The sequence below is a fragment of the Helicoverpa zea genome, chromosome 24 (genome assembly GCF_022581195.2).
Source record: "Helicoverpa zea isolate HzStark_Cry1AcR chromosome 24, ilHelZeax1.1, whole genome shotgun sequence".
Classification (NCBI taxonomy): domain Eukaryota; kingdom Metazoa; phylum Arthropoda; class Insecta; order Lepidoptera; family Noctuidae; genus Helicoverpa; species Helicoverpa zea.
In genome coordinates, this window is record NC_061475.1 from 2,983,636 (window position 1) to 3,003,109 (window position 19,474).

The 19,474-nt window shown below is 35.9% G+C and overlaps 1 protein-coding gene across 2 annotated transcripts in view; it reads right to left on the reverse strand.

Moving 5' to 3' along the window:
* Positions 1-19,474, reverse strand: part of LOC124642381 (multiple C2 and transmembrane domain-containing protein) — a 163,649-nt gene that overhangs the window by 107,788 nt on the left and 36,387 nt on the right. For both annotated transcript variants that reach the window (XM_047180787.1, XM_047180780.1), the window contains exons 2-3: positions 10,101-10,258; positions 4,563-4,719 (exon numbers count right to left, since the gene is read on the reverse strand). In XM_047180787.1, the coding sequence (XP_047036743.1) occupies positions 4,563-4,719; positions 10,101-10,258 (315 nt within the window). The remainder of the gene's footprint in view (positions 1-4,562; positions 4,720-10,100; positions 10,259-19,474) is intronic.

Here is a 19,474-nt window from a genome sequence, read left to right on the forward strand (position 1 = left end):
TCAATCATTTTAATGGTTTTGTTTTATAATGCCCATGACTTTAAATGGTTTATCTAGCAAGCGTAAACAAATGATAAATTCGCACGTGAATGAATTCAAGTTAATTTCATAAAGACCTCAAGAGCTTTCAAAGTCCTCAAAGTATACTTAGGTACTCTCTCTTTTAATTAGTATGTTCTTGATAACCAGCCACTTTCTGAATTAATTTTATCAGTGCCCGTATATTCAATAGCTAACTTTATCAAATTCAAAAGACTACATATACATGTATGTAAAATATATACATATGTGCCTACCTACGTGGGAGAGTGAATAAAGCTTTTAACATAATACTCGTAAACGCGGCATCTAATTTAAAACTTAATTAGTACCATCCTTTGAGAATACAAAACGTTTTACCGTTTATAACTTTATCATACTTTGTCAAGGTATTTTATGTTTTAGAGAAACACGTAGGGGTAAGTAATTTTATGTAGAAAAATTATTAATAACTAGCGATCCGCCCCGGCTTCGCACGGGATTTATTAACAGTATATAACAGTATTTCCCCACTATTCAATGTATGTACATATAAACCTTCCCCTTTAATCACTCTATCAAAAAAAACCGCATGAAAATGGGTTGCGTAGTTTTGAAGATTTAAGCGTACAAAGGGACATAGGGACAGAAAAAGCGACTTTGTTTTATAATATGTAGTGATTGTAGGTATCTAACTTTCTTATTCAGCCGTTTAAAATAGATAAACAATTCGTGAAGATAGATTTTTTATGAATAGAGGTTCAAATTTTTGAAAGGTTTTCAGTTTTAGTAAAACATTCAAAGTCAAAGTCAAAGTCAAAGTCAAAGTCAAATCATTTATTTCATTTAGGCCTTTACAAGCACTTATGAACGTCAAAATTATAACTAAGTTTGATTCTAGTTGCCCATTCCAAAAGTAGCTTCCTATGGAGAAGAACGGGCAAGAAACTCCATGGTTACTCTTTTTAAAAATAATATAGTATTACAATTTGTATGTATTGATACATACAGTAAAAGCATGCGAAGATCATGTAGAATCGCAAAGACAAATGAGGATAAAGTGACAATTAAAATGCTACATGGTGTTCACATTTACAAATTGGTTTATATTTTGGTACAAAGTTACAAACAAATAATCAAAAGATGAATACAATTTTATTTGCTGGTGTAATTTTAATTTGTTAATTAATTAGATATTGTCAGTATGTCCTATGGAGCAGGACCAGCATGTTTCCAAGCATTTTTATCTTGAATGTAATCTTCTAATTTATAATATGCTTGCTTACAAAGTGTGGCTTTTATATGAGTTTTAAACCGCATGTCATTTAGTTCCAGAATGTTGTCTGGTATTTTATTATAACATTTGACACAATATCCCATGAAAGATGTATGTACTTTAGATAATCTAAACTGCGGGATAGCTATCTTATTTTTATTTCTAGTGTTATAATTATGTCTATCACATATTTTTTCAAACAAATGTAAGTTTTTCCTAACATACATGATATTTTCATAAATAAATTGGCAAGGTACGGTCATGATATTAATTTTTTTAAACAGTTCCCTAAGAGATTCACGACTACGTAAGTTGTACATAGCTCTGACAGCTCGCTTTTGCAAGATAAATATGCATTCAATGTCAGCAGCTCGTCCCCACAGCAGAATGCCGTACGACATGATGCTGTGAAAGTAACTAAAATATACCAGTCTAGCTGTTTCTACGTCCGCTAGCTGCCTCATCTTTCTGATAGCATAGGCGGCCGAGCTAAGACGACCCGCAAGAGATGTAATGTGGGGTCCCCACTGTAGTTTTTTGTCAAGAGTGATTCCCAGGAAAACTGTTTGATTTATAAATTCTAGTTTTTCACTATTAAGTATAATGTCACATTCACTACTTTTTACATTTGGCAATGAAAATCGAATGCATTTTGTTTTTTTTTCATTAAGAGCCAAGTTATTTGCGTTGAACCAATTTTTGAACCTGGAGAATGAAATTGTTTACGTCGTCTAAGGTACGTCTACGTCGATCAATATTAAAAATAAGAGAAGTGTCATCGGCAAACAACACCATTTTAGGTTGATTATCAAATAAGTAGGGCAAATCATTTATGTAAACTAAAAAGAGGAACGGACCTAATATAGAACCTTGTGGTACGCCCATTGCCATCACTGAACCTCGTGAATTTACGCCGTTTACTTGAACTTTAAGTTGCCGACCATTTAGATATGATTTTAACAGCTGGAGAGAAGTATCTCTTATTCCGTAATGCTCTAGCTTTCGCAAAAGCGTTTCGTGATTTACACAGTCAAACGCTTTTGAGAGATCGCAGAAGATTCCAATAGAGTCTTCAGCTTCCTCCCAAGCCTTAAAGATGTGCTTGATCAAAGTTACACCAGCATCGGTTGTACAGCGACCTTTAGTGAAACCGTATTGTTCTTTGTGAAAGATGGAGTTTTTATTGAAATGGCGCAACATCTGTTCAAGCATCAACTTTTCAAATACCTTGCTGAGAACCGGTAAGACAGAAACGGGTCTGTAGTTATTCGATTCCTTACTATTTCCCGATTTGAATAAAGGAACTACCTTGCTGTGTTTCATTAAGTCAGGAAACACGCCTTGGTCTACGCTAACATTAAATATGTAAGTTAAATAAGGTGCAATTGTTTCAATAATTGACCTACATACCTTGACAGACATACCCCACAGATCTTCTGTTGATTTTATTTTAAGATCTTTAAAGGCTTTAATAATAGCTTCGGGGCTGGTATGTTGAAATTTAAATAGTAAAGAGCATGGTTTAACATGTTTTTTGAGTAGATCGATAGACACGGTGGTGGAAGAATTTAGTGCTTTTGTCGTCTCGAAAGGTATTTTAGTAAAGAATGCTTCAAACTCTTGAGCTACTTCAAGGTTACTGCTGATGGGGCCATTATCAGTTTCTAGACTTAAATCAGTTTTTCGAACTTTTCGTCTCCCTGTTTCGTTGTTAATTACTGTCCAAGTAGTTTTTATTTTATCATCAGCATATTTTATTTTATTTCCAATATGAATAGATTTTGCCTGTTTACAAACGGTTTTAAATATTTTTGAATATTTTGAGACGTGGTCACGGAAACTTGGATCGGCGTTATAAGGCTTTAAACCATAAAGTTCAAACAGCTTTTCTCTACTTTTACGAATACCCGGGGTTGCCCAGTCACTAAATAAGAACTTAGATTTAATAATTTTAGTTTTGACTGGAAAAGCTAAGTTGAATTGGTCGTTTAATACAGAGAAAAAATCGGCATAAATATCACTTGGATTTTTAAGATTGAAGCTATGTACACACAGTTTATCAGCTAGAGTCTGATTTAGTTTATCGATTTTTTTTGAAGTATATTCTCTAAAATTTATTTTTGTTTTCTCTGGTGGAGAGTAAGTGTGGAAAGTGATCACTTGTCCACTGTGATCAGATGGCAAGTAATTCACTATGGACTTATGCAGGTACTCACAGCTGCAAAAAATATTGTCTATACAAGTAGCAGTAGTTGGTGTTACCCTAGTAGGTTCTTCAAAAACGTTATGCAAATTAAATGATTTGAAAAGATTTAAAAAACTCGAACTTATAATATTATTTTCTAAAATATTAATATTGAAACATTTCAACGTAGGTACGCAATGTTAGTTTATTCACGAAAACCCGAATATCAAATTTTCATAAAATAATAGAAAACTACTACTTAATTACGAAGAATTTTACTTAATTAAGTATTTCAGATGAATAATTGCTGAGCAGCCACAGACTGTTATGAGAATGAAAAATCGAGAAAGGTCAATATTTATAAAAGAAAAAATATTAAATATACAAAGACGACGTAAAAAAGCGAAACTTTTCATTTCTCTTGAAATTAAAATGCTTTCTTTCCACAGTTTTCTTTAATTCTCTAGAAACTTGAACTATGTCATTTTGTGGGTAAGTACTTTGTTTCTTTGTTTTATTTTAAAATTTTCTTTTGTTTCAAAGATTAAGTTTTTTCAAGGAGGATAGAAATATTAAAGTTGTTACTGTAGTACTTACTCTAAAAGGGACATCAAAATGAAACCGCCTGAAAAGAAATTATTCAGACTCTGAAAATGCCATTATAGAAGGATTTTGATGAGAAAATAAAAAGCATCAATATCCACGATTTACAGCATTGCTGTCACTTGATTGAGCTTTTGTTATGATATCACGTAGAGAGCTTTTATTATTATGATGCTATTCAGTTCTGTGAGTTATGCTACATCAGTCACTAATTTTTCCAAGGTTCAAATTCAATACCTAGCGTGCCGGTATTCGGAGCTCCCACAAACCCTAGTACAAGAATATGGTCTCAACTCACCCCTCTGTATCCGATGCCTCGGCGAGTTGGCAGGAGTACTATGCTCACAGCTCTGATCCCCAGCGTACTCTGTGCCACTGCTGTGTCATATGTCTTCGCAACATCATAGAAGAGGGATACTCTTACATCATTTGCCAATGCAATTTGAACCTACACTGTGTAGCAATATAGTCTAAACTCACCCCTCTGTATCCGATGCCTCGGCGAGTTGGCAGGAGTACTATGCTCAGAGCTCTGGTCTCCAGCGTACTCCGTGCCACTGCTGTCAGGACCTGGAGCTAGCGTGAAGGTGGTGCCGGCAGGACATCGTTCACGGCTGCGGCTACGTTGCCAACGGCTCTGGAAGATGAAGAGGTTTTATTGTTTTGGAAGAAAGAAGGTGAAATATGTTTGATTTTAAAGTTCATGAAAGATACACTATAAGTAGATCGCGCTCAAATAACTTTGCAGTTCTGGAGTTAGTCATTTGAGTCCTCACGTGTGCTAAATAGTTTTTAGTTTTATCTTTAATAACTACCTATTGTGAAGTTAATAATAGCCAACGACGAGCGAAGATGCTCGAATATATTTTTATACGAATAGGTACTTAAATGTGCAGGCAGTCTTATGGCCAAAGACATTAAACGAATTTCTAAATCCAGCATTGCAGAGAACAGAAGGATTTGAAAAAAAAGAAACAATGTTAGATTGCGCAATACTTCTCTGTTAGACACAAATTAAAGAGTATCATCTACTTATAGGTTAAACTTTATTTTCACATGAACTTACGATCTTTAAAAAATAAAAGCTTTCCCCAAAGCGACAAGTAAGTGATCAATGTCAGTCCAATTGAATGGACACAGTCGCTGATTGGAGCCAACACGCGTGACCAATCAGTCGGACAATCAATTGACACGGCACCGCGCCGGGCGTCACTGTCAGCGACATGCGTCAATAGTGTGTGTATGTTTGATAGTGATATGTGTATCGACAAGTAGGCAATCATTATTAAAGAACAGTACTCATGACGACAATAACACTCACACACACACTTACACACACACATACACACACACACACATACTCACATACACACACACATACACACAAAGAGCACAACCCATACATATCTACATTCAGACTCTCATCACACCACTCAGCAAAAGAGCAAGCATATTCATTTTTTTTTCTCTCTTATGTATTTACTTTACTTATCTTGTCCTTAGATTTTATTGCATATAAAGTGTTGTTCTAAAAAACGGGTGAAGACACTGGCTCCTGTAACACAGGTCACACCTAGCACAGGAGCCAGGGCTTCCTTTGTAATTGTATTTTATTTTTTATGCCAATAAAAAACATTTTATTATTATTTTCTTTATATGTTTTTATTGCTCGGCTCTTTGCCGGATGTTCAGGATAGCACGGGCCAAAGCCAAGTGCTAACCTAAGAAGACTGATGAGATGAGTTAAGTGTTTGTGTTTGTGTTTGCTGTTGGGGTTGTGTATTTTGGGTGACTGTTGTTCGTGTGAGTGAGGAAGTGGTAGTGGTTTCGTTCTCGTTTTGTAAAAACTTTCTAACAATCCTGCACGTATTCAGTATGGCTGCTTTCTGAAGACTTTGGTACATGTATGGTGGCAGATCAAGTGATTTTATTGACTGATGTAGCTGCTTAGGTATAACACCTGTGGTTGACAATACAACAGGGACTATTGTGACATTCTTAAGTTGCCACATGCGGCTAATTTCTATTTTGAGGTCGGTATATTTTGATAGTTTTTCTGCTATAGTGTTCTGTAGGTTGTGGGTGTTTGGTACAGCTATGTCAATAATTTGGGCAGTTCTATTTATTTTATCTAATAATGTGATATCCGGTCTGTTGTAATGTGTTGTTTTGTCAGTTAATATTGCTCTATCATAATATAATTTGTGAGTGGCATTCTCAAGAACTGTATCTGGTTGGTATTTATAATATGGTACTGGTGGTGTGGTAATCAGCTTATATTTAATGGCTAGTTTCTGGTGGATAATGTTAGCTATTTGGTCGTGCCTATGCTTGTAATCGGTTTGAACTATTGCTTTGCAGGCCCCTGTGATGTGTTGGATTGTCTCTGAGGAACTATTGCATCGTCTACATACGTCGGTTGGTATGGTAGATTTCATAATAAATTTCTGGTAATTACGGGTTTCTATCACCTGATCCTGAATAGCTATCATGAACCCTTCTGTCTCTGGGAAGAGCTCGCCTCGTCTTAACCATTCGTTCGACGCTAACTTGTCGACGTTAGGTTGGTCAAGATCGTGTCGATGTCTCCCGTGTAGAGACTTCTGGGTCCATTCAGAAATTTTTGTTTGTCTGTCAATCTGTTTTTCGTTAGGTTGTGGTGTCATGTCGGCTAAATTTAATGGGGTGAGTTTTGTGTCATTACTTACAACTGCTTTGTGTAAAGTAGAACTGGAGGCTTTAGCATTAAAATATGTTCGTAAAATGGTTAATTATTATTATCTTGTATGTCTCTACCAGACCTCGGGACTATAGAGTCCCGGATTTTTGGGAAGCGAACGTGGGGCCGAAGCCAACACGCTGAAGCCCTTTTGAGACAACTTTAATGAAATGGTGACACAAAACCGACGATTATCCCTGTATACACTATAGAAATGTACCCAAGGACAATCCCCGGTTCAGTGCTAAACTATTGCTAACTATGGATGAAAACTACTTGGACTATTGTGATGGGATGCTAGTGGACTAGGAATGGGGAAACTACGGGAACTATGGCACCTGCCGGTAACAATGTAATAAATACACGTAAAAATGGCAGGTGGAGACTCGCCAACTCACTTACTGGGCCCCCGGGAATCAGTCGCTAAATCGCAACAAGGGGGCAACAGGTACATGAGCGGCTGAAGGGTGAGGATACCTCGGCGGACTTTAAACGCAGATCACGCGCTCCCTGTGGGTCCAGCATCACCGGCCCACTCGCCACTTACCACGAGGCACCTACCCTCCGAGTGGGCTGTTAACCCTGCTCTAGCGACTCCACTCTGACCGGCCGATGAAGGCAAGCCAAGAGGCGGGAGACCTATCCCCCGTCATGCTTCACTCCGGCAGGCCGGAGATGGGGGACAGTATACTCTCCCTGGAGCACTCGGATATATAGCCCCGCGGGGTCGCTACTCCCCGTCATCCTCCTCAGATGCCCTGCGGGGCTTTATTATTTATTATTATTTATATCGTAATAAAAATAATGCTAGGTTGTTTACGGAGAGGTTCCTGAGATTACCGCGTTCAAATAAACAAACTTTTCAGTTTTATAATACCTATTTAGTATAAATTAGTTAGTTATGTCGACAAAACCCTGAAGGCCAGTCTAGGCTTCTCACCAAATCTCCGTTTAACACAATAAATCCTAATTACAGTCTTCATAATTAAAGCAATTCTGTCAAAACCACAAAACGATATAAAAAGCCAGACAGAGTCTACAAAATTAACGACAGCCCCAAAGAAATACTTTTAATCCATTTATTAATAGGCCTCGGCCATCATTTCTGAAGGCTCGACGAAGGCCCGAGTTTACCACCAACATAAACGTCAGTTTTCTTACACCCCGGGGGCCACCTAGGCCAAGGCCTGTCGGGGCTGCGGGATTGTTCGAAAGAGTTACCGCTACCCCGGTACATAAAGGGCTTAAGAAGGAACATGATGGATTTTAGTCAGTAAGAGTCTGACACTCCCTCACGCTACTAACCCTCAGCGGGAAATCATCAAATGATCCCTTCATTTGATGATTTTCATAAAAAAAAGTTACATAAAAAAACCGTATACCTATTATGATTTTTTAAGTTCCATTTTCCAAGTAAACAATTGTTTTAGGAAAACGGGCGTTTCTTTTCGGTGACCTTGGGCCTTGAAGTCGTAATAGCCACCATTACAAACACTTTTATCTTCAAGTTTTGAAGCTTCTGTGGGCCATCGATCGATGTGATCAAATGTTTTGGATAATTTGAAACGTGAATACTGTTGTTAGTTGAATTGATAGATTGTTTTTGTTACTGTTTCTTAAATTAGTTATTGTTTGTTGTTGGTATATTTTTTTTTAAGTATATCTTAGACACCAATGGCTGGTATAAAGGTGAAGGAAAACATCTTGAGGAAACCTGGACTATAAAGTCTGTAATCACCAACCCGCATTGAGCAAGCGTGGTGATTAATGCTCAATCCTTCTCCGTGTGAGAGGAGGCCTGTGCCCAGCAGTGGGACGATAAAAAGGCTGTAACAGTAACAGTTGTTGCTGGTTGGTTGTATTGGAAACAATACTTTTGAAAGTAAAAATACATTCGTATTTAGTGTAACGGTAATCGCAGTACTTAATGGCTTGTTGCAACTAAGTTCCGAGTACATAAGTCCGTGCTTATGGCTTATAAAAGAGTGAAATTGGAAAAGGTAACAAGAAGTTTAAGTAGAATAACACTTACAATCACCAAAAGTGATGGGATTTTATAACAAAAGGTGAAACCTTTTGGATGAAATCAAAAGTGTTTAATCGTTGACTTTACCTTTTTCCCAAATGAAAAACGACATCCTTGACAACAAAGCCTAACACAAAAAGGTATATTGTACCCTATGCATGTCAAAATAAGGTTGTAAATTATAAACCACAAGGAGTTTCATTTAATGCGTACCTACTGACTGAATTCTAGAGCTACTTTTATCCTTCCAGGAAAAGTTTCTAGATTTACGATTTGCGTAAGACAATGAATTTTGGAGAAAGCCTAGTCCTGATTTACTTTTTAGCTCAGCCGTAAATATGAATGTAACTCGAAAAGTTTGTGGGATTCTTGTACAAGAAGTATCTTTAATTAGGACTCTATTTCGTAAGCGTCATCGTTATAATGTTTTGTTCTTTTATTCTGAGAATTTTTATTTGTACAAACATAAGCTACATAAGACTGCAGTGGACTGCGATAGGCTGATGATGATGATGATGATGATGATGATGATGATGATGATGAAGCTACATAATCAGAGCACATTTGCGAAAGTTTATACATGTGAGAATGTAAATACGTATGTGTGTGAGATGTACATATGTTTATTATTCTTTCATGCAAATAATTAAATTTGGTATATAGTAAGTATATCAGAATAACATATAGACCAAGGGCACTTTTCCATTATATACGTGAAGAAGTTTCAGCTAATCGACGAATTAAATGTCTTTAACTTTTCACAAATGCCGTTAAATCCTAGACCGTATTTCAGTAAGAAATATCTAGGACATCATAAATATCTGTTATACGCTGATCAAACCCCTTTGTTCGATAGCCTGGGTCGGGGTCTGCAACTGACATAAATAGGATGGACGGACCTTCGACGTGTTATATCAATATTTATTTATGCCTCACTGGTTTTTATCCGAGGTTCAAAACAAATGCTATTTTTAGATGTTACACTGACCTTAATAATTTTGTTGTAAGAAAAACAAGGTTATCTCAGATAGGTAGGTATATCTTGATAATTCGCATAAGTACTGCATGAGAATTTTAAATAGGAGAATTTTAAATAACATGAGAATGATAAAGGACATAGACAATTTTTTTACCCGGTTGCAGGGAGCTTAGAACTGGGGGGGGGGGGGGTCGAGCACATAAGCGGAAATTCATCATAATTCTGACAGCCATTCTTACGATACAATGTATGAAAACAATTGATATTCTCATTTACTAGTTAAATAAAACTCACCTTTAAATTAGTAAAGAAATGCTGCGTCCTATGTACTACAGACAGCGGGGCGTGGTGATGAGCGGAGCGGGCGCGGGGCGGAGACGCTGCGGCTGCGGGCGCGCATGATAACTCTGAAGCTGATTTTGATAGCCGACCGCTGAGCGCCTCTGAACGTTCTGTGAAAGAAAATTATGTTTAGGCAAGAGTGCAAGGCACATATGACAGACATCGCAAAACACATGGTCGATGGAATTGAAAAGTTCTTGAGTCTACGAATCCAACCAATGTTGTCGGAAAGCAATGGATGCGGATTGCTCTAGATCGATCAAGCAGCGGACGTCTTTTGATCGCAATGACGATAAAGATTTTCTAAGTAATACTTAAAAGTTTTTAATAAACAAAAAATATCAAATCATTGGGAATAAGGTCTAATAGGACAAGTGGACGTTTCATAATGAAAGTCATAGTTTCTTCAAAACACCGTCTTAATTAAGATTTCAGATGGCATAACTGAAGGCAGATAATCAGACAAACTCTTGTCGCTTAACACATTAAAAGTACCAGCTATAGTGCTAAGTTTAAACCACCATCTCGAAGACAGTTAATGATCTTATCAAGAACTAAAGCCGCTACTTTTAAAAACCATGTTTCATAACCAAGTAGTCGATTGCCTGTTACCGCTAGGCAGACTAAGATCGCCCTTTCAAATGAAGAAAGATCAGCATATAGACAGCCCTTCAAAGCCTCAAGCTCTATAAACCCTTAAACAGCCATAAGCATATTAATAAAACCACTATAAACCGGTTAAAATGCAAATGTGTTTGCAGCACGCTTCACGTAGACTTGAGATTATTCTCATATCATAGAGAATTAAATGACTAGCGGAGCATAACACAAAATCTTATAAGAAAGTAGCACGCCACAATGCGGGCGTTCAGGAAAAGGGGAACGTTGCTACACGCTCGTTATGGAACCCGCCTATTATGTATTTTGATAAAGAAATCACAAATCAATCAAGACCAAACTTTGATAGATTGGTTTAGATTTGAACCTGAAATCGTCGTTAGTTCTGCTCACCCTTGCTGTAAATTGCTTGACCTACAAGAAGACGCCTGATCTAGCTTCCATATGGCATCTCCGCTATCTTTCTTTCTTCCGTGGATTCCTCATAAAGACAACTACGGTTAAAGGATTATTGCGCTCTGCATAATTGTTGGCGTTTTGACGAGATATTGTTTTAAAATGGCTGGAGTTAATTTCGGAAAAAAATAATTTCATATTTTAAGGCTAGGTTTCTTGTTTATTCTGCTTGTAATTGGGTAAAAGTTATAGTTACTATATTGAAAGTGTGGGATAAGACTAGATTTGTAAATTGATGTAGGCTGCATATTTTTTATACACCTATGTTTTACATGATAAATGCGTGCGTTCACGTGCGTGAATCTATTGTCATATTATAAGCTGAAGAGTCTATTATTTTGAACGCGCTAATTTTGCGATCGGAATTGATTTGGGATATTCTTTCAATATTAGATACTTAGGTACCCAATTTGTCGAAGAAGACTTTAGGCTACTTTTTATCCGAGCGCCTAATAACAGTAGAACCAAATGGTTAACAACTCGGCTTAACACTTTGAAGCTCGGGCTTTATTTTCAGCTAAATTTACGTGGGATGCAAATCCTGTTAGCCCTCTGGAAGGTTCTAGAACAAAGTTCCAAAGAGCTAACACATACAGGTTTCAGTCTACTTTGATTACTTTGTAGCCCTCTCTAGTTAATGAAGAAAGGCAAGTTCCTGAGTGGTTTCTGTTTTGTTACAAAGACTTTGGAATAGTACATTTTGTCTGAGAATACTTATTAAGGGTTAACTAGGGTAACTTGTAAGGACTTCGTGTTTGACCGTCTCGTTACTCTAGTAGACACGTACTTACCCCGAAATACTCAAATGTTACTTAACTTTAAATTCTTCTTAAAAGTAGACGCGTCGCAGAAAACGTAAATGTGGCAGAGATAGAATTAATATTTGAGCAGTTCGGATTCGATTCCAAATCGGGGTAAATCACTTTGTGAATTTTATGAAACTTTCACAGCTATACACATTATTTCACAGTTATTTAGGTGATACACGGATGTATCTCGATGTGCTCGTAACTCTTCAGAGATTACGTGAATGTTGGTCCTGTGCCTGATCTCTCTTCGGTCGTATCGGATAGCTGTCCCAAAAGACTATGAGACTGGAGGAATAGAAAGTACACCTGTATCCATTTATCAATCGCTTGTGTAATCTCCATAGAGACAACAGCTGCTGTGGACGGCAATCTTTCTGGACGCCAATAATATACTTAATGCCACGCCTGTAGTAGTAAATGACTAACAGAAAAATACTCACTAAGACCAGTTGTTAAATTCTGATTCAGGTTACCCGTATCGCGACAGTTTAAAAATCTGAAACGACAGCAGGGATTAAGAGCTTAGCACGCTTTTACACGAGGACGGAACGAGGGTGTCTTGATTTCATTTATTTTGATTTATCAAGCCAGTTTATTGTTAATTTTCTCTAAGTAAAGAAAACAAGAAAAATGCTTAGTGCAAAAACAAATAAAATAAAAAGTAATAGAAGAAACGACATAGATAATAAAATAAAATAGCAACTATATAACGAATAATTAAAACAAAAAAAAAATTGTGCCAATAAGGTATCACAGCTCCCCATAACGCTGGTTTTCAGTTGCAGTTACTCGCTCGACGATATTATAAAAAAATACTGCTACCGTCACAAATTAACTTCTTTTACAGAGTACCTACTTTGTAAAGTACTTTTAAATAAAACTACATTTCCCTACGGATTTTATCGCGGTTATATAAATATTATTTTAATCAAGACATTTCGGATCCTTTACAGTTTTACAGCCCTATAGTCACGGACGGTCCCGGTATCTCGAGATTGCGCTCACTACTTAATCTGGGTCTTCAGAAAACTGTCTTGAATCAAAAATTGTCTCCAATGTCTAGAATCGGCCAAGCAGTTTTAGCATGAAAGCTTAACAAACAAACTTATTTTTACATCCTTAACATTAGAAGAGACAGTAAAGACTCGACACGAGCCAAAGTAAGATACACAAGTAACCCAATCCCAAAAGACCAGTAAGTAACACAAATACACAAACAAATAAAGCTTAACACAAGAAATCTTTCACGATGTTTTTCTCAAGCGTATTTCCCCTACCTAGGCTTTTCCGCCTAAACGAATTCGTTTTATCAAAATACCTTCAGACAGGAAAATTCCTTCCTTTAGCATAATATGCTTTGAGATGAAGATTTGGCCTCTTTGATAACAAGCAGACTTGAAGCGGCTTAGTCAATTTCACACACACTTTACGGTTATGGAAATTAATAGAACAAACTTAATTTTGCATTCCTTGTAGAGGTACCATGAAACTAAATTGAATTAGCTTTAAAATTCTCAAACATTACCTAACTTAAAATATTATTTAAAATGATTTCTGTCAGCGCAATTTAAGTAGATTTTACAGGAATATGTATTCGTGTGTTAAGGCTGTATTTAAAATTGACTGGCGTTTCAGTTTACGGTTTATGCATTTAGTACATAATTTCATTAAATTACAATTTATAGTTCCTATTGATTCATAATAATAGTTTCAATTGTTCTAATTAATCTTACGTTCTAATTATTTTTACGAAATCCATTCAACTTACACAAAATCTATAATTAATAGAAATCTAAATTACTCCTTGTGATAAACGAACCATGCCATGAGCTAAACCTAGTTATATATTACAGATACAGTGGGACACACAAATGTATTTCAACGAGTATCCAAACACAGCGTTTGATTGATACCAACTCGAGTGGGAGTAGAGAGGGCGCCCGCATCAATCCTTTGACAAATATTTTGATAAGCCCTATACAGAACCGTGACCCTCTTATTATAAAAACTGCCGCAAGTAGTGGTTTAAACCCGACTGAAGACGTCTTGGTTTGTTACGGTACTTACGATAGTCTTCACATCCTTATTACAAAACGTAGACTAAGAGAAGACTGTTTAGTACTTCGATTTGTCTATGGTTCAAATAATATCCACAGATTATAAGCAACAAATATTTAAATCATTCGTTCAATCGTTCCGAATTCTATGCGCAGTTCCTTTTTACATTATTTTGTTAAGTCTATTTTGATGAAAAATAAATAACTATGATAATAAAAAAAATATCTCTGCAGTTGAAAATATTACTTTTTATTATTTAAAGGTAATTTTATATTTCTAGTATCTTTTAACGATATACATATGATCCAATTATTCTCCTTTAAACAACTATCGAGTTTGCGCGTATAACGGAACGTCAGCGCGCGTTTCCGAGTTATGTTTTGTTTTTAGGTTAGAAATAATTTGGATTATTTTCATCCCGATTTAAATGATTAAATAAGACGTTGTGCATCTAATTAGAACCTCTTCAAAATTAAGTGCACAATAACTTACACACAGAATATCGTGTGCATTAAATTACCAAAAGAAAATGAAACATTTGAAACAACATAAAAGTAGAAAATTATATTTTATTCCGATGTCTATTTATACAGTCAAATGCACTGATACATGTTGGACACTGTTCTTCATCACACAATCTTGTTCCCTTTCTCATCTAGGCATTTTTCTACATTTTAGCAAGCTTCCAGTCTTTTACAAACATTGCATATTACTGGCAGAGATACGGCGTGCAAAACGCCAAAATAGTCTTGAATCTGTAAATAAACAATAGACTGTATGATAATCTGATATATTTTCGGAGTTTCATCAAAATCTATGTGGTAGTTTATGCGTGGAACATAAACAAACATCCATAATAAAAACTTTGACTCTTATACAATTAATTAGGATGTTTTGGCAACCTACTTGCACTGTAAAGGCTACTTACTTTATGGCGAGCCCAGTTGAGCATCATAGGATCATCCTGGATTATCATCATGCATTCAATTGACTATTATTTCGAAAAACGTAAATCGATATTTATATCGAAAATTGTCGTCAGGTAATTTGAAGAGATTTTGACGATGACGCATTCTGTTGGGTCCCCGGACACTCTCAATAGTATTCTAACACATCCAAGTATTCCAAATCACACATATTTATATCCACTTTCGTTTTTTTCATCACAAAACAAATAACCTCAAAAGTAAATAATGTCGGAATTTGACGTTTGTCGACTAAGTACTGCAGTTAAACTAGGGGGCTCGATGGTTTATCTTTTGTACTACAGATAGTAATAGGACTTGCGATAAACTGCGTTTTGTAATAACGTTTTTTCAAGGTCGTACTTAAAGGTGGATTAAAGGTAGTACAAAAGCCGATACTTATTTGATACCGCGTTTTATAATAAGAGGGTGAATGTTTTTTGTCTAAACCTACAAAACAATGGTGGTGAAAGTACGATAAACATATATGGTATTTCTATAAAAGTTAAACAGGCCTTCGACACGTGTTTAAGGGAAAATCTGAATACTATTTTTCCTTAAACACTTGACTAATGTCTGCTTAACATTTTGTAGTAATTATTTCAACCGTATTCCTTCTTTCCAAATATTTCAGTTTTGACTTCTAGGCTGTGTCCTGAAAAATTACGGCTTTGATGGCTTTGCTACGACGATGATGATGATGGGGAATTTGAGAAATAGAAAATAAATAGTGTACCTATCGAATCTGTATCAAAATCATGTGTAAAATCATCTCATAACACATAAGTACACAAATGGAAATGTCTTTATTTGTAGGTTGAAATGTGACAACATTTGATTCGTAAATTAGTTTAGTAGTGAAACCACAGAGCTCTTGAATATAATTTGAGAATTTGTGGTTAGCGAAATTATGAGCTAAAAACCCACAATGTGGTTACAATGATTTTCGTTATTCCATTTTCTAGTTAGGTAGCTTATTACGTATTTAATTGTAATTCTGTGGCTTTTAATAAGTCTTGAAAATAATAATAAACTTAAATAAGATATAAGTACTTAATTCAAATTAAGCTGAACATGTCGCCTTGTATATTCTTTGTTGAATGTATTGCCAAATTTTTAACATAATACTTTAAATATTTATCGTGTTTATTTTAGAAATAATAATTTCTATAGCAATAACTACTATTCTATAATGTCCCACTGCAGGGAAAAAGCCTCCCCATTTCGCTTTTAGAATTCACAATTATTATGAAATGAGTTCAAAAGAATGGCTGAAAACATTTCTTTTCAATTCAAACCTTCATGAAAGAGACTGCAAAAGGAGCGGAGTGCTAACTATCCGAGTGAAAACAAGTGGGATTTCAGCCCTGACCCCGGACAAAAACAAAGTTGCAGTGTCGGGGTTATGTCACAGTGTGAGTATTAACAGTAGACTAGGTCGGTACCATTTTGATATTTTGTGCCTTTGAAAACGGTGTAAGCGTCTGATTGCTAAAGTTTTACAGGTCTATAGGTCTTATTTTATTAAAAAAAATCTGTTGAAAACATGACTTACAAGTATGTTTTAAATAATTAATTACTTACTGCAATTCGCACATTAAATAATTTGTAAGATAAGATAAGATAAAATTCTTATGAAAACATAGCTTATTATATTAGTATATTTTGCTTTCATTATCTTACAGCTCCTTATTAATTAGCCTGTAATTTAGCAGTGGACACAAAATACAATGTTCCTATGCAATTGACCTTACTGAAGTACAACTTCACTGTGACAAAATTTAACTGTCACAAAGGGGCACAGTTCTAATTCCACCGAAGTGACTGTGTGAGTCTTGCCGCACAGTTTGTTCTACTTCTACTTAATTCTTGCAAGCTTCATGTTTAAATTCTGCTCTGATAAAAAAGCACTATCTAGGTAACATTGCATCTTTCTAGTTCCTAGTTAAAAAGCAACAGATATTCAAATACTGTCATTTTTCTTTGGAGTAATTTTCTTTTCATTTTTACAGGAAAAGCGACAGCGATTGTATCAACATGTAAATTAAAAACAACTTAAATGCAACTGATTTTAATATTTTTACGACATACTATTCAAGTGCTGTATAGCGCTTATACACAAGCGGATTTTCCGTGGGGCAACGTTCGGTTTACCTACACGAGCGGTGTAGCAAGAATACGAGTGACAACAAATCCGTACAAACGATGACATCCAAGCGTATACGCGCTCCAAAATCCACTAAGTAGTGAAAGCCCTGGTAAAAGCAGATTTGTAGCTACAATAAACTCTTGTATACAACAAAAATATATCCTCTCTTCCTTATTCCGTAATCTAGAACCATTTCTTCCTTACAAAAAAGAATCTATTACATCAGTCTCAAATGTGTGTTGTACTTATTGAAGTCGACAAGGGCAGCCATCTTTAAGCTTTTACATTATAAAGAGATCACGTACTGAATATAGACCTTTCCTTTTTATTTGTACTGGTAGGTTGGTTCGTTGGAAGGAGTTGTGCGCATTTTGAAGAGATGGAGGTCGGAGGCCTTACGTTTTTTAAATAATGCTTACGTACTATTGTTACCGCGGCCCTGGTATATGTATAAGAAGGAACATGCTAAGTTAGCCAGTAAAAGTCTGATAATTAAACTGCTCCCGGAGTAGGAGAGGTCGTTTGATGATTTCTCACCAAAATAACACTTAGGTACTGTGATCTTTGTATATTGCTTTGTCATATCTGTAGATATCGGTTAGATCTCCGTGGGGACACTTAGGGCTGAAGCGGAATTATTAAAAAAAAAATGTTCCGCGGCCCTAGTAGACGAAGGGCCAAGGAACAAAGATGGGTGTTGTTCTTGTCAGTAAAAGTCTGACACTCTGCGCTATGAGTGTGGTGAGAAATATTTCACACTTCACTAAAAAATTGTTCGAATTTTACAATTTTCAAAATAATATTAAAAGTAGGTAAACAGATTACCCTTCATAAATTATATTGCTTGTTAAATAACATTCAATGCTATATATGTAGATCAAAAATAATCTTGTAGGTGTTTTAAAATAAAACTGACAGCACGTAAAAATCACAGACTTTTCCACCTGTAAAATATTTTGCTCTCTGTGTATTTTCTGTTCCGTTAAAATTCGGAAGGCTTACTTTTTACGCTGTGAGCTTGCAAAAAGCCAAACATTAATAAGAAATAAGTGCAATATGTATGAAAAGTATTCATACATATTTCGGAAATGAAAAGTCATTATTTACTTATACAAGGTTTTTCGGCGAAACAAGGATTATAATTATTTTAAAATTGTGTAAGTGTTTTACTTTTTACATTTTTAAATGAATTTTAGGTATTTATTTATTCATAGAAAGCCATATTATATAATTTTTCTCGATACATAGGCTCTCTGATATTGAAATATTTTTTCAAATCGGGTCAGTGGTTCTTGAGATTATTGCGTTCAAGCAAACCAACAGATAATGAAACATAGCTTCATTATAAATGTAGATCAGGCATAGTGGTTACGTCTATTCAAGTAAAAAAAACCGACCTTTTTGAGCACACTTTGGTAAGAAATAACCATTTCACTCAACCATCTCTGCCAGTAACTCTCTAGTTCAGGATGCAACGGATGCACTTAAGGATCGCCGCTAGTGACTGCACTTTGTATGCACTCACACAAAGGCAAGTGTCAAAAGCAACTCTCTTTGCATAGGTATTGACTTGAACTGCATAGGAATAAGTTACCCACATTTTGAAAAGGAAAGCTTCGGTCCAGGAAATGAGATTGCTAAGTATACCTAATTCCTGCAGGGCATTGCTAACATTTTATACTTACTATGGTAGATTTCGTAAAAAGTATGTACCTACCAATAACAAACTTTTGGTTTGGTTCACTACTTAGTTTACGCGTGCCGATTGAACCGATTTAGTACACTTATAGTCAATATAGGGCTTGAGGAAAGGACTATGTTATACATAGGCTACATTTTAGCTAAGTTCCCTCGGGATGGGTCAACATTGAAAATCGCGGGGAAAAGATGTGTGAATAAAAACGGTTTTTCTATTTCACGCTTCTGTCGACACTATCAAAAAAACAGTCGCAATATCACATCACAGTATTAAGATAAAGGTAACCTCAGATGATCCGCAGTGAATCGCGCGTAAAGCGTGTCCCGAGGCGTGATCTCTTCATAATGTATTCATAGCGGATCAAATCTGCGTGTTAACTATTGCGGCCGCGGTGTTGCCTTGTTATCTTAATCGTCAGTATTCAGTACTTGATTATCTGTAGTGGATTGAATGCACCTCTGTCATGTTAAAAGTATTGATGATGTGGAAGTCATCTCACTCACTCTTACCAGGAGATGTTGGGTTGCCCAGTAAAATGGGTTGTGGAGGTCAGATAGACAGTCGCTCCATGT